This window comes from Malaclemys terrapin, chromosome 5, assembly GCF_027887155.1.
Source record: "Malaclemys terrapin pileata isolate rMalTer1 chromosome 5, rMalTer1.hap1, whole genome shotgun sequence".
Classification (NCBI taxonomy): Eukaryota; Metazoa; Chordata; order Testudines; family Emydidae; genus Malaclemys; species Malaclemys terrapin.
The window spans coordinates 104,438,641-104,451,939 of NC_071509.1; the positions used below are offsets into that span (position 1 = coordinate 104,438,641).

The window sequence follows — 13,299 nt, forward strand, 5'->3', positions numbered from 1 at the left end:
CTCTGTAATGTTTGCCCTTGATTGTCCGTCCAAAACCATAGTGTGCTTTTGGAGTCCTTTCTATTAGATGCTCAAATAGCAATCATGATCAAAAAGATTGCAACCGGCCAAATTATTGAGCTTCATCCTAACCCAGGCCTAACATCAGGCCATGATGTTCTATGCATCCTCTGGACTTGAATATTTCAACATGTTATATCTAGGAATTAAGACATACACTCTGGAAAAAAATCCAGCTGTTGCAAAACACAGCAACTCATCTGTTACCAAGACAAGCCTGTTCCCATTGACTGCAGTTTCCAGTTCAGGGTCTATGTCCTACATCAGATACAAAGTCCTGGTAGAGCTCCCTGTGATTGGATGCTCACCAGGCTGTTGCATTTGGGTCCTGCTCTGTAACCCTCCTGAATCTGAACAGAGTCCAAACACTGCCCCTGGTTGTGGAATCTAGGCATACTGTTGAGGTGTAGGTCCTCTGTCTTGCACCATCTTCTGAGACCCCCCCAGAGACTAGTGCTGACCTCTGATTCCCCCATAGCTTAAGGACACCCCTTCCAAAACTCCAGCTGTCTGGGTGCTGTGGGTTTACAGTTCAACTCTTGAGGGGTATGTGACAGTGGAAGTGAACAGACACACAGACAGGCTTTGCACAGGATTCTAAACACCATTATGCTTTACTTAATGCAAGACATACACGAGTCTAGACGAAAAAATAAACACAGCTATATGGTTTCACTGTCTCAGTTTCCTGGGGAGTTCTTTGAGCTTGGGCAGAGTCATCTGGGGTGTCCAGGATCTTCCACCTGCAGTTCATAGCTTTCCTTCAGAATCATGGAGTCCCTCTCCCTCTCTGTCAGCTAGCTTTCTTTTCCTCTTGGCAAGTTAGACAGGACAACTCTGCCATGAAAGTGTGTCCCTCTCTCCTTTGCAAAACTTCCTCTGTCTTGCTCTGTGAGTTTGTTGAGTTTGTGTATCCTACAAACAATGTCTTATGAATCCTTTTTTCTCCTGCTGGGGATTTTCCACTCCCTCTCTTTGCAGAGAGAGTGGAGGAACTAGCTATCTTCAGCCTACCCATTGTTCCAAGGTGTTGCCACCTGATTAAGCAACCATTTAAGATCTAATGACAACCATTGTACCTAATCCAGAAGATACGTTCTACAGCCCCTGTCAGTAAATGATGGGTTCCATATCTACTGAAGCAGTCCATATTCAGCAATTTCCTAACATTAACCAGAATTTGTAAGTTCTGTATTGGGGGGGAGGGATAGCTCAGTGGTTGAGCATTGGCCTGCTAAACCCAGGGTTGTGAGTTCAATCCTTGAGGGGGCCATTTAGGGAACTGGGGTAAAAATCTGTCTGGGGATTGGTCCTGCTGTGAGCAGGGGGTTGGACTAGATGACCTCCAGAGGTCCCTTCCAATCCTGATATTCTATGTTTCTATGAAATGCCCCATATCATCACATCCTGATATTCAAAGAACTTCATGAATTGTTCCTTCATGATCATGACCAGCTGTGTTCCAGTGTACCAATAAAAATGTCAGCCAATAGGGGGAAAACTATTGAGTATGGGCAAAGCACTTCTATAGGAGCTGGATTTATACTATGGAACTCACTCCTACAAGATATAAAAATGGCCATGAAACAAACCTCTTCTTTAGCAGTTAAAGAATTCACATCTCCAATTTAGCTTTTCCTTGATAGATTTGTCACGCACAATACACTGACCCCAAACAGGAAGTCCCACAAACTATAAAGTAATCAAGCTCTTTCTCATACAAGCTAGGAAGAAAGAGATTTATTTTTAAATGCTTTGCAGGTGCTCAGGTACTATGGTGATAGAAGTTAATAATTGCGTTGCTGGATTATATTCTAAGATTTTAAAATACCTCCAATCTCGAGGAGCATTTTTTCAGTAGGGCTCACTTGAAATCAGGTTCATATAAAGAGTCTGTTAGTTTAGGTTAGAAGGACTTAGTTACAAAGGATACAGATTTTTCTGCTCTTTCCAGTTCTCCAGTTGCAGTGAGTTATAGACCTGTTGGTCCCAGGATATTAGAAAGAAAAGATGGGTGAGGTAATATCTTTTATTGGGCCAACCATCTGTTGGTGAGAGAAACAAGCTTGAAAGCTGGTCTCTTTCACCAACAGAAGTTGGTCCAACAAAAGACATATCTTACCCACCTTGCAGGGCCGGCTCCAGGCACCAGCTAAGGAAGCAGGAAAGCAGGTGCTTGGGGCGGCACTCCGTCCGCTATTGGGGCGGCACGTCCGGGTCTTCGGCAGGAATTCGGCGGCGGGTCCCTCTGTTCCTCTTTGAGCTGCCGCCAAAGAATGTAGCGGCGCGATTGCGCTGCCGCCGAAGTGCCGCTGCTCGGCTTTCTTTTTTTTTTCTGCCGCTTAGGGTGGCAGAAAACCTGGAGCCGGCCCTGCCACCTTGTGTCTCAGTTCTCTAATTCTCATTTCAGGTCTGATCCCAATGGATTCTAAGGTTGGACTGAACTATTTTCTTGATGCATTATATAGATTCTGTAGGAAAGGTCATTTAAAGGAAAAATGTCCTAATTTAATAGAAGAACCCATTTATGGAGATTCATTACAATGGGGAATGTTCAACACACTAACCCTCCAACTTAAATTCGGTTACTTCCTGAACTGAATACCCCTTCATGTTCAATGTAATCTGTGCAGTTTTCATTTTGCTAGTGGAAAAAAAAATGTTTGTGAAACTTCACTGAACTTCATGTATTACATTGTTCTTTCAAATCTCAAGTTGCCTTCTTGGGCCATATAGAGGAAGTAGGTTGCTGTAGGATGAAATCAGAAAGATGTTAATGAGATTAGGCATGAATGTAGAAGTATGTCAGAGGCTATGGGATTTTCTTCAATCCTAGCTGAAAAAACTATGCCTGCTTTATCTACTTACTATAATATTGGCAGCGTCCTTTTAATTCTGCATTGCTTGACAATGTAGTTCTTGCTGTGGCTAAATATCTCTCTAATAAGCTAACTAATGACACTCTAACAAGCTAACTAATGACATGCTTTAAAAAAAATTAGCGAAGCCCTAAGGTTAATTCTAGTTTAAGAATTAGTATTTCCATTCTCAACAGGAACCACAAATAGTTTACCTGGGCTTTACAGACTTAAGATTTTCTTTCCTGAATAATTATCTACAATAATTACACACACACAAATACCCTTGTTTTAGAAGGTAGGTAAGCTTTCCATACATCTGCCTCAAATAACACTTCTCAAATTAAAACATTTGAGAGATTAAGGAACATTTTTTTATAAACAATAGTATTTTCATTTTAATTGAAAATGTTATATTTGTGATGGTACGTGTTACTTGATTATCATTTCACTCTTCTGAACCCTTGTGCCCCACTGGATGATATTTTATTAACAGAGATTGTATAGTGTTCCATAGCCCGCAACCAGTAACCTATGGCTTATGTGCATTCAGGCCTCCATTCGACACCTGCCAACATGTTATGACAAAAATAAACACATTTGCATAAGTATTGCTTGATGATACGTAGGGTTTCTACCCAAACTCCAATTAATTAATTGTATGCCTTTTAACCCCACATTTTGTATCCTAGCACCTCACCATAAATGAATGATATACTTCCTAGCCTTGCATCAATTCATTCTGGCCCCATCAGCCCCCTTAGTTATTTGTGTGCTTCTAGCCCCAAATCGATTTTTCACATTTCAGCAGCCAACAGTTAATTCTGTGCTCCCCACAATTCACATCAGCCTCTTCATCTTGCATTCCCCTTTGTTCCTGCTGCAGCTGTGGCGGAAGCTCCAGGGATTCTTCAGTCCCACTTCCTCGTGTGGGGCGAGGGTGAATTCCAGTGGCTCTTCCTTTAGGAACATAACAACGGCCAGTTCCACCTTCTGACAGTCAGAGGTTTAGGGACACCCAGAGCATGGCGTTGCATCCATGACCATCTTGGCTAATAGCCATTGATGGACCTATCGTCCAGACACACATCTAGCCCTGAAGGGCAATGATCAGTTCCAGGGATTTATCAACAGTACACACACACACCCCTAATGTGGGACAGGGGGGTCAGCTCCAGGGGTTCTTCAATCCCTCTCTCTCCTGGCCTCGGCTTGGAGATTCAGGGGGTATCTGAGCCATTTTTCATAGGAGAGAACAGAGTGACCAGGAACAGCTGGGTTCTTTCTGCTCCCTCTTGCCCACACCTCTTTTGTAAAAACAGTATCTGCTGTTCTCTCCTCCCCCACCCAAAAACTGCTCTCAGATCCTTAGGGAAGTGGAGAGAGCTCTGACTGCCACCTCTGGTTACCTTTCCTGGAGGGGAGGTATGGAAGGTAGTTTTCCCTGCACACCTGGAGGAGGAAATGAAAACCTGTAAATATGGCAGATTTGTGGTTCAGGAAAGTACTTAAGCATGTGAATAAAGTTAAATGTGTGGCCTAAAATTGTTTCATGTTCTCTCAGAGTAAGGCACAGTAATCATTCTGACATCACAGATAAAACATTCAAAATTCTACCTACATACAAGGCCTTGTCTACAGTATGAGAAAAGGGGTGATTAAAAAAAAAAAATCAAGTTAGCTAATCTGATTTGAAACACCACTTAGTGTAGACACAGTTTAAATACCTTTAAAATAATGTTAGCTGGTCATTGTGTATCAACGAAAGAATCTAGATTACAGCAAGACCAGCTAGTGTATTTGTAAAGGTGTTAACTTTGTCTATGCTAGATGCTAAGTTTTATTTCAGATCAGATAGGGGGAGATTTTTTTTAAAAAATCTCCCCCAAGCTAGACAAGGCCTAAATCAATTAAATCATTCTTTGTAACTATCTTATTCCAATGGACTGCTAGTCTATACTAAATCTGTGGTCATATGGGTAGTTTTTATTGCGGAAGACTCGCATCTGATTTTAAGATTTAGCCTTTTATTTATTGTACGATTGGCTGGCCCCAGAGAGAGATCCAGCAGGAAGAAAGTACTGTTGCTGAAAAGCATAGTCAATCTGAGGAGGAGGTGGGATTTAATAGAGACAAAATGATTGGGGTCCTCAGGGTTTGAAGGAGGAAAAATAATCTTGTAGCTAAAGAACAAGTCTGGGAGTCAGGAGATCTGGGTTCTTATCCTCATAACTGCCATGGACTTTGTGAGATCTTGAGCAAGTTACTTAATTTATCTGCGCCTTATCTCCCCAGTGGGAGTAATAATGCTTAGGTACCACACAGGGGTGTTGAGTTTCAAACAACATTTGTAAAGCAGTTTATAATTCTTTGTGAAAAGTGCTTAGGAACACAAAGAACTATTCTTATGTGTGTGAGCACCAAAATATCTATTTTCACTTTTTCACTGCTCTACCTTTCACCGGGACTAGCACAAACCTCAGAATCGATCAACTCCCTTGCCACCATTTATCTGGTCCCACGTAGAGCTTGGATGTAGGAGAAGGTTTGTCTCTTAGTCTCTCTGTATCCCATTTCCCAATCTGTAAAATAACTATACTTCCTCTCTGCCCTTTGTCTTATTGATTTTAGATGGTAAGCTCTTAAATGCTGGTATTGGTTCTTATTATGTGTATATACAGCAACTCGCACAGGGTGGTGGCCCTAACTTGATTGGGGACTCCAAGCACATCCATAACTCAAATTTAATTTAAAAAATTCTATCTTTTAAGAAGAAAATATAGTGAAGTCAAAGCCAAAATATAACAGTATCTTTTATTTGGGCCACCAATTAGAGACTACATAAAACATGAAGCAGTCTGAAAAGACGTTGAAGTGAAAAGTAGTCTAAAACCAGCACAAAAATAAATATGATATTCACTGCATTTCATCTTTATTTCTTCTGCTTTTTGAATTTCATTGGATAACTTCTTAGATCTTAGAATTTAATACTAATACTTTTTAATACTGGTTAAACAGCAGTCGTTGTCATTCACTATTGTTAGGCTAATTATCTCCATAGGAAGCATCCTAACTGAGTAGGTTTCCTGATTAAACCAACCCTAAATTAAGTGAAGTTCACCGTTGTACTCATGAACATTTCAGGTTTTCTGTATGTGATAAGATTAGCTATAAGCATTTCCTTAGGAGCAAGTGGAATGCAATATAATACCGAATACCGTACCTTTTGTAGTGGTTGGCTCACTACAAAAGCAATTTTCCCTCTCTTGGTATTGACACCTCCTCATCAATTATTGGGAGTGGACCACATCCACCCTGACCTAATTGGCCTTCAACATTGGTTCTCCACTTGTAAGGTAACTCCCTTCTCTTCATGTGCCAATATATATTTATGCCTGTTTCTGTAATTTTCACTCCATGGATCTGAAGTGGTTTTTTTTACCCATGAAAGCTTTTGCCCAAATAAATCTGTTAGTCGTTAAGGTGCCACCAGACTTCTCATTGTTTTTGTGGGTACAGACTAACATGGCTACCCCTCTGATACTTTCTACCTTACAGGCCATTCTTGAAACTTGCAAATTCCTCTAACAAAAATGTTGACGAAAAAATGGCAGTGTCCTGATATAAATATGATGTAGACATTGAATTACAAACTTGTTGCATCGTCTCTTTAGTGTGTCAAGTTCCTAAATAAACGCACCAATGTTGCTGTGGGTAGCTAGTTGGAATTCATTGTATAGAGTGCAGTTTCTCTAGTTGAGAACTGTCGTGTTTTTGTTTTAAAAATAACAGGACATCTCTTAACATTCAGGATACAATTTTCCACCCCGAAGCACCACAACAGTCTTTTTAAAGCAACTCTAGGAAGGGTGTTAACTTGATCAATGCTGAGTAGGAAGGAAGGCTCTTTCCTACTATTTTTTCAGCATGACTTTCACTGACATGATCAGGCTGGGAAAAGACTTATTGGCTGACAGCCCAGGACAACTATGCAATATCTCAAGTCAACTGGAACTCAAACTACCCTGCCCAAGGGAGAACTGTAACATAAAAAGAATTTAGGTTATAGGCTGGATCTTATAAACATTGTCCAGTTTAAAGTGTTTTTTAAATATTATTTATGTGCATTCAGCATGTACATTTCTCTCAGATGCTCCATCAGCAAATGAAACATTAACAAAATTAAACAATTTCTAGACTTTTTCAAAAATACCAAATGACTTCCTTTGATCTCACAAATTAGGTAACTGACTCCTTATAAATATTTATGTTTACTTAGGAATTAGCCCTTAAGTCCTTACTCAGACTTCCATGAGAATTTTGCCTGAGTAAAAGATCTCAGAATTTGTCCAATAATTCAGCTTAGAAATTTTACATAAAGAATTCAGTGACAATTCCATCTCAGGGGGGAAAAATAATGGCGTTCTTAAATCAGAGGGGCATTTACTATTATTATTATTTTCAAGTTATGAATTGAGGTATACATTAATTCTGGTTCGCAATGGAGTAGGTTTTATTTTTTTTTCTGCTTTGTTTGTATTTTATCTTTGATGCACTTTTAGTGCTGCTGACATTGCTTTTGTTTTTATTGCCATTGCTCTACTTTAAGTTCTGCTCTTGGAAAGACTTGAGCACATACTTAACATATATACTGGGAATAGTCCTACTGAAGCCACAGTGACTACTTACAGTGCAGAAAGTTATACATGCGTATAAGACTTTGCCAGAATGGGGCCTTAGATTGTAGCTCTTTTCATTTGTTTAATTTAAAAGTGTCCTGTGGCACAGGAGAAGAGAAAAACGGCGCCACTGAGATCAGACTATACTGATGATCAGAGTTATTAAGCTACAGAGTTCTTGAAACTTCATGTTTTTTGTTATTGAAACTGAAAGTCATTGGTTGCTGCCTACCATTACCATTTTTGTATTAAAAAAGTATGGGGGTGAAAGGATAACCTTAAAGACTGACAAGATGTTAGATCAGAGTAAAATAACACGTATGTGTAACATTTATATTTTCTAACTTTATTACTATAGTTTTAATTGAAGATCATAACTTATGGAGAGAATAGCCATTTATCCATCTGCCAGGTTCCAACACTCCTTGAAACAAGTCTTAAATTATTTTTAGGAAAACGTCTTTTATACTTTGTTTAGAATGGTTTCAATACATGGCTCTATTGGAATCTGAGAAGTAGCATTGGTTTCTCTTCATTTATTGAAAAATCCTAATATACAAGCATAATGCTATATATTCATGGCCTAACTGTTAGTATACTCAGAGGGGAAAATCCTCAATGTGTGATTTTTATTATTGAGTTACTTCATTTTTGTTAACTGGTTTTGTGTGACGTTTTCTTTATAGGCTTTGATGAGACCTGGACGAATTGACAGAATCATCTATGTGCCCTTGCCAGATGCCAAAACTCGTAGAGAAATCTTTAAACTTCAGTTTCGCTCCATGCCCATCAATGATGAAGTCTGCTTAGAGGAGCTCGTCCTGCAGACGCAGAAGTATTCAGGAGCAGAGGTAAAACATTCTGTTCTCTGCTAGTGGCTGGGGAGTGAAAACGCAGAACTATCCTTGTGAAAAATCTAACACAAATACCATCAACTTACTTGATGAGGGGAATTCTAAAGGCAAACACACACACACACACACACACACACACACACACACACACACACACACACACAATATGCTTTCCTTATTTGTCAGGTTCCTTGGAGATTGCCCAGAAAAAATAATAGTCTTAGGCTGAGTTATCTTTATCATGAAGTTCCTACTACACTAGTGGTTCCAAAAGAAGCCATGGTCACAGGGATGGGATGGGCGGATGGTCCTTGGGAAAATGGCTGTATTGGAATCATGATAATAGGGACTTTGGATTGTGGGGATGGGCACAAAGTTAGTGTGAAGGCACAGGTCCCCTGGATGATTGGCTGTGGCCTCCCACAGATCTATGGGCATCTTTCATATTTGAGGGGTGTGCTCCATAGCCTATTCTATGTGGAGGGAGAACAACCACGGAATATTGTGAGGGAATCTCTGGGAGGAGTTAGTTTGAGAGAATTTCTTCCCCAGCACCCCCTTATAGGTTTCTCTGTGGGAGAGAGCAAGGTAGTCCTATTTTCCAACTTACAGAAGTCCCTATGAAAAAGTCAGCTTTTGTCTGCAGATGTCACACAGTTACCACCGTTCTTTCCTATTCTAATAATAGGGGGAAACTCATAGTTCAGATACTGTTGTGTGGTAGTTGTTGATAAATATTGGCATTTTAATGTCACCCATGTAGTCCTTGCTTACTAGTCCATTCAGTTTCTCTATAGAACCTATGATCCTTTCCTCATTTTATTTAGTTAAATTAAATGCTTAAAAAAAAGGTTATTTGAACATTATTACGATTGTATAGTCAAACGCTCAAAAAATAGGAAATGCCAGAATTAAGGTTGCCCAGGCCACCTTCATTTGGTCCCCTTGTGCATGTGCATCATGACCTGGGTTGGATGGACAGTGTTCTAAAAATGAATAAAGGCTATGTAGTGAATGAGGCTCTTGGGTATAGGACCTATGTTGTATTTGTTGCAGAAGAACTGAAAAAAAGGGTCTTATAATGGGAAATGTTGGGCAAGCTTAAATATTGGCATGTTACCTGCACTGCCTATACTTAGATTCTACTAGCACAATTATTGTAGATGGAGCTGGTAAGAGCTGCCTGTAGTTAAGGTTGCCCAACACTTTCTATTTTAAGAACCTGTTTTCAGTTGCTTATAAAATTGCCAGTCTTCAACCATTTAGGATGAAATTTTCCATGTTGGCTATCTGCCTCAGAACAAAGATAGGAAAAACATGTAGTTTCCCACATTTAAAAAAAAACAACCATTATGTTGAGAAGCGCTAGCTCCTCCATGCTTTGGAACAAGGACTTGAAATTTGGCATGATGCCTGGTATCAGGGATGTGCCTCTTGCCATCCCTTGTGAAAATTCACCCAAATTTGGCCAAGTTATAAGCCTCTTGGGAAGATGAAATAGAATTTTTGAAAAGTATCCTCTCGCCAAAGTGCAACTGCTGTGCATGATACCAGACATTCAGAATATTTGGGGGATCCTATTGAACTTGACTCAGCTAAGCACAAGTGGTGAGTTCCTGTAATTTAACTGATGCTTACTGAGAAGCATCTGCCCCTTGACTGTGGCTTTGTGCAGAATCAAAAGCAAAATAAGCTAACTTGTCATTGATTGCATCTGCTGAAAAAACTGTTCTTGGGATAGCATATATTGTAATGTTATTTATGATGGTATTAATATTTTTGTTTTTATTGTTCAATGAAGTATAGTAATAGTGACAGAGAAAACCAGCACAAAGAGAACTTCTAAAGTGAGTGTTCCTTGGAAGTGTATGTAAAAAGTCTGACGGTTGGCACCGACAGTGCACTGTTTCATTAAGGCCTTTTCTTCCTGGTGTCTCCGGTTTCCAGCTTTACAAATAATTTCCGCTGTTGAATGGCAAGTTCCCATATCCACAGTTCTATCCTTTTGTATACAAAAGAAATAGGAAACACTTGGTTTTGTGTCTATAAGATGCTGTATAAATAGGGAGCTTCTTATAGAGATGAGTTGAACTATTGCAAAATGAGCTGAATAGACAGTGAGTAATACAGATTAATCTGAGTAAAAATAGCACAGTGAGTAATAATAGCATTCATCTGGCCTCCGTGCATGGCATTTTTTCAGATCAGATATTTGTATCTTTTCCTATCATCACTTATGACCCTCAGATATATCTCTGTTCATCTGCTGGGTGTGCGTATTTCCTTTCTCTTAATGAACATATTTATTGCTACATCCTTCTTGTGCCATGGTTAGTGCACAAGGCGGAAACTCATCACTCCTTGTCATTAGCTAAAGAACATATACATAAATGATGTATTAAGATAGTCTGCTAAATAATGTATGCTACTCTCCCATTTATCCAAATGGCCTAGGGGAAATCTGAAACTTTTGGATAACCAGGCATGCAGATAAACGGAAGTGCTATTTTGAGCTACATTTCCACTGATACAGAAATACAGGAAATAAAGGGAGTAATGCAGATGTTTGCTTAATACTTTGTACTTCATTAAAGAGTAAATAAACAACTTCATTGAATTTATTAAAACATCAAAATTGTATTATAATCACAGTGGACATAATTTAAGTGTGAATTATTTATCTTTTTTATGAAAATGATTAATCACAGTCTGTCACCTGTCATCATTGTGCCAACGGCTGCAGCAAATCTATGCAGCTTGTCCCTTGCCTTCCAGATATCACAGATGGTGGAGTTACCAATGTTGCAATGGTGCATGACATCAACAACTTTTTCTCCCCTTTCTAAGACCTTGAGAATCTGTAGTTTCTGCTTTAGATCTAACACAGATCATTTTCTTTTTGACGTTTTCCTGCTAAACTGCTCTTGCAGCTGAAACAGAATTACTAGGTCTCAGTAGCTGTAGGTAACAGCTCAGAACTGCTATACAAATTCAAAACTGTTGATTAGTGCTAACAGGCACTAAGAAACTGATTGTCACGATATTGATGGGTGATTAACCAATTTGGGGCTGCATCGGGGACACACTGTGCATTCGGATAATTAGGATTTTCTGATCAAGTGAATTAGGATAATTGGAATTTTATTGTATTTATTTTTTCAGCATTTCATTTGTGAGAAGAGCAGACATAAATAATGAGAGGAAGAGTTACAAGTAAATTGTAAAGTCCCCTCCCTCCTTTATAAGTGTAATGCTAAAATCAAAAAGTTCATATTATTTAACTGAGAGTTTGTCATGTGTCAGTCTATATTACACTATGGATATTGGACAGACCAAACAAACTCCTATAACAGAACACCCCCAAACTCTGGAGAGGTTTGGTTTCAGATCTAATCTTAACGTCTCAGGCCCTTGTCTAGTTACACAGATTCTGGTGTATGTTCAGCATATATGCTTATGGCTCCTAAAAAGTCTAAAGTAAACTTAAAGGTTATTTGAATGGCTTAAAGTGTGAGTGACATGAGGTTGTTTTTAGAAATTTTTGAATATTGTGATTGGATTCGCCTCCTGAGCCAAGTGATGGAGTGAGGAAGAATAAAGCCTTCTAGGAGCCAGGACCCAAATCTTTGCTGAAGTGTGTGCACTCCCTCCCCAAACAGATTTCTCTGGCTACAGCCCCCCTAAAGGCATTTCCCTTTTTCTAAGAATTGCATGAAAATTTTCCCTGCAGTTGCCAGGACCAAGCCATTCACACGGTAGGTCTGTCTGCAGCCATGCCGGGTCTGGCTTAACCAGATGTCTGTCTTGCCCCTGCTTTTAGACTGGATTACAGTCTCTCTAAAAGGTTTCATATTTCTTGAAGGCAATCAGTCCCTTCCTGTATCTCCAGATCCCTTCTAGGAAGTTCTGCTGACCATCTTCAGAGCTGCTGCCTCCTGACATAGCAAAACCACTAACAGGAAGCTGTGTGACTCTGCTCTATTGCTACCTTCATCCTCCTCTCTCTCAGTATGGTAGTTTGCAAGTTTTTGGCAGTGCCATGTTTTAGTGTCCATACAGTGGGTTTTTTTTTTTTTTTTGTAGATTCTGAATTTCAAGGCTCTGAAGTAAAAAAAAAAACAAAAACAAAAACAAAAACAAAACTGCCTGATGATGCCTTGTATCAGGGGGTAGTCGTGTTAGTCTGTATCCACAAAAACAATGAGGAGTCCAGTGGCACCTTAAAGAAAAACAGATTTATTTGGGCATAAGCTTTCGTGGGTAAAAAAACCACTTCTGCAGATGCAACTGGACACTACAGTTTTTTTTTATGATGCCTTGTCAGTGTTGAGCATTTTGAAATATGAACACTTATTACCATTTCCCTCCTGATTTACACACCAGGTGACAGTTATTTTGTAATGAAAACTTCACACACAGTCAGCTGTTTTCTTCATGCACCAGGAATATGGAATGGTGGTATATGGAGTGACAGGTACGTTGAAACTGCGGTATGGCCACGGCTATCGTGACATCATTGCGATCACACTGAAACCAGAGACTCTCAGAACTTGAGCTCTGAGCCTCTACATATGCAGCTGGCTGGTGGAAGATATTGCAAACCTAAATAACACCAAAGAGGCACAAATACAAGAGATCTCCTAGAGAAATAAAGTCAAGCATTGCTGCAGATACAAGGGACGGGGAAGCCATTAGGAAGGAGCGAGATCCATGCATTGATCCATGAGACCCCATTGAGCACCCAAGAACAATAACAAAGGGTGTCAGTTGTAAAAACACCCAGAGGCAGCACTAAACATTGTCAGTGACAGTGTGACACCATCATCAGTCAGTGTAGATAGCACAGTT

The 13,299-nt window shown here is 39.7% G+C and overlaps 1 protein-coding gene across 4 annotated transcripts in view; it reads left to right on the forward strand.

The window, feature by feature from the left end:
* SPATA5 (spermatogenesis associated 5) overlaps positions 1-13,299 on the forward strand; it is a 306,473-nt gene that overhangs the window by 239,464 nt on the left and 53,710 nt on the right. For 2 of the 4 annotated variants that reach the window (XM_054030920.1, XM_054030921.1), the window contains exon 15: positions 8,284-8,448. In XM_054030920.1, the coding sequence (XP_053886895.1) occupies positions 8,284-8,448 (165 nt within the window). Of the gene's footprint in view, positions 1-8,283; positions 8,449-13,299 lie in introns of those variants that run through there. The other 2 variants (XR_008445214.1, XR_008445213.1) reach the window with 2 other exon arrangements.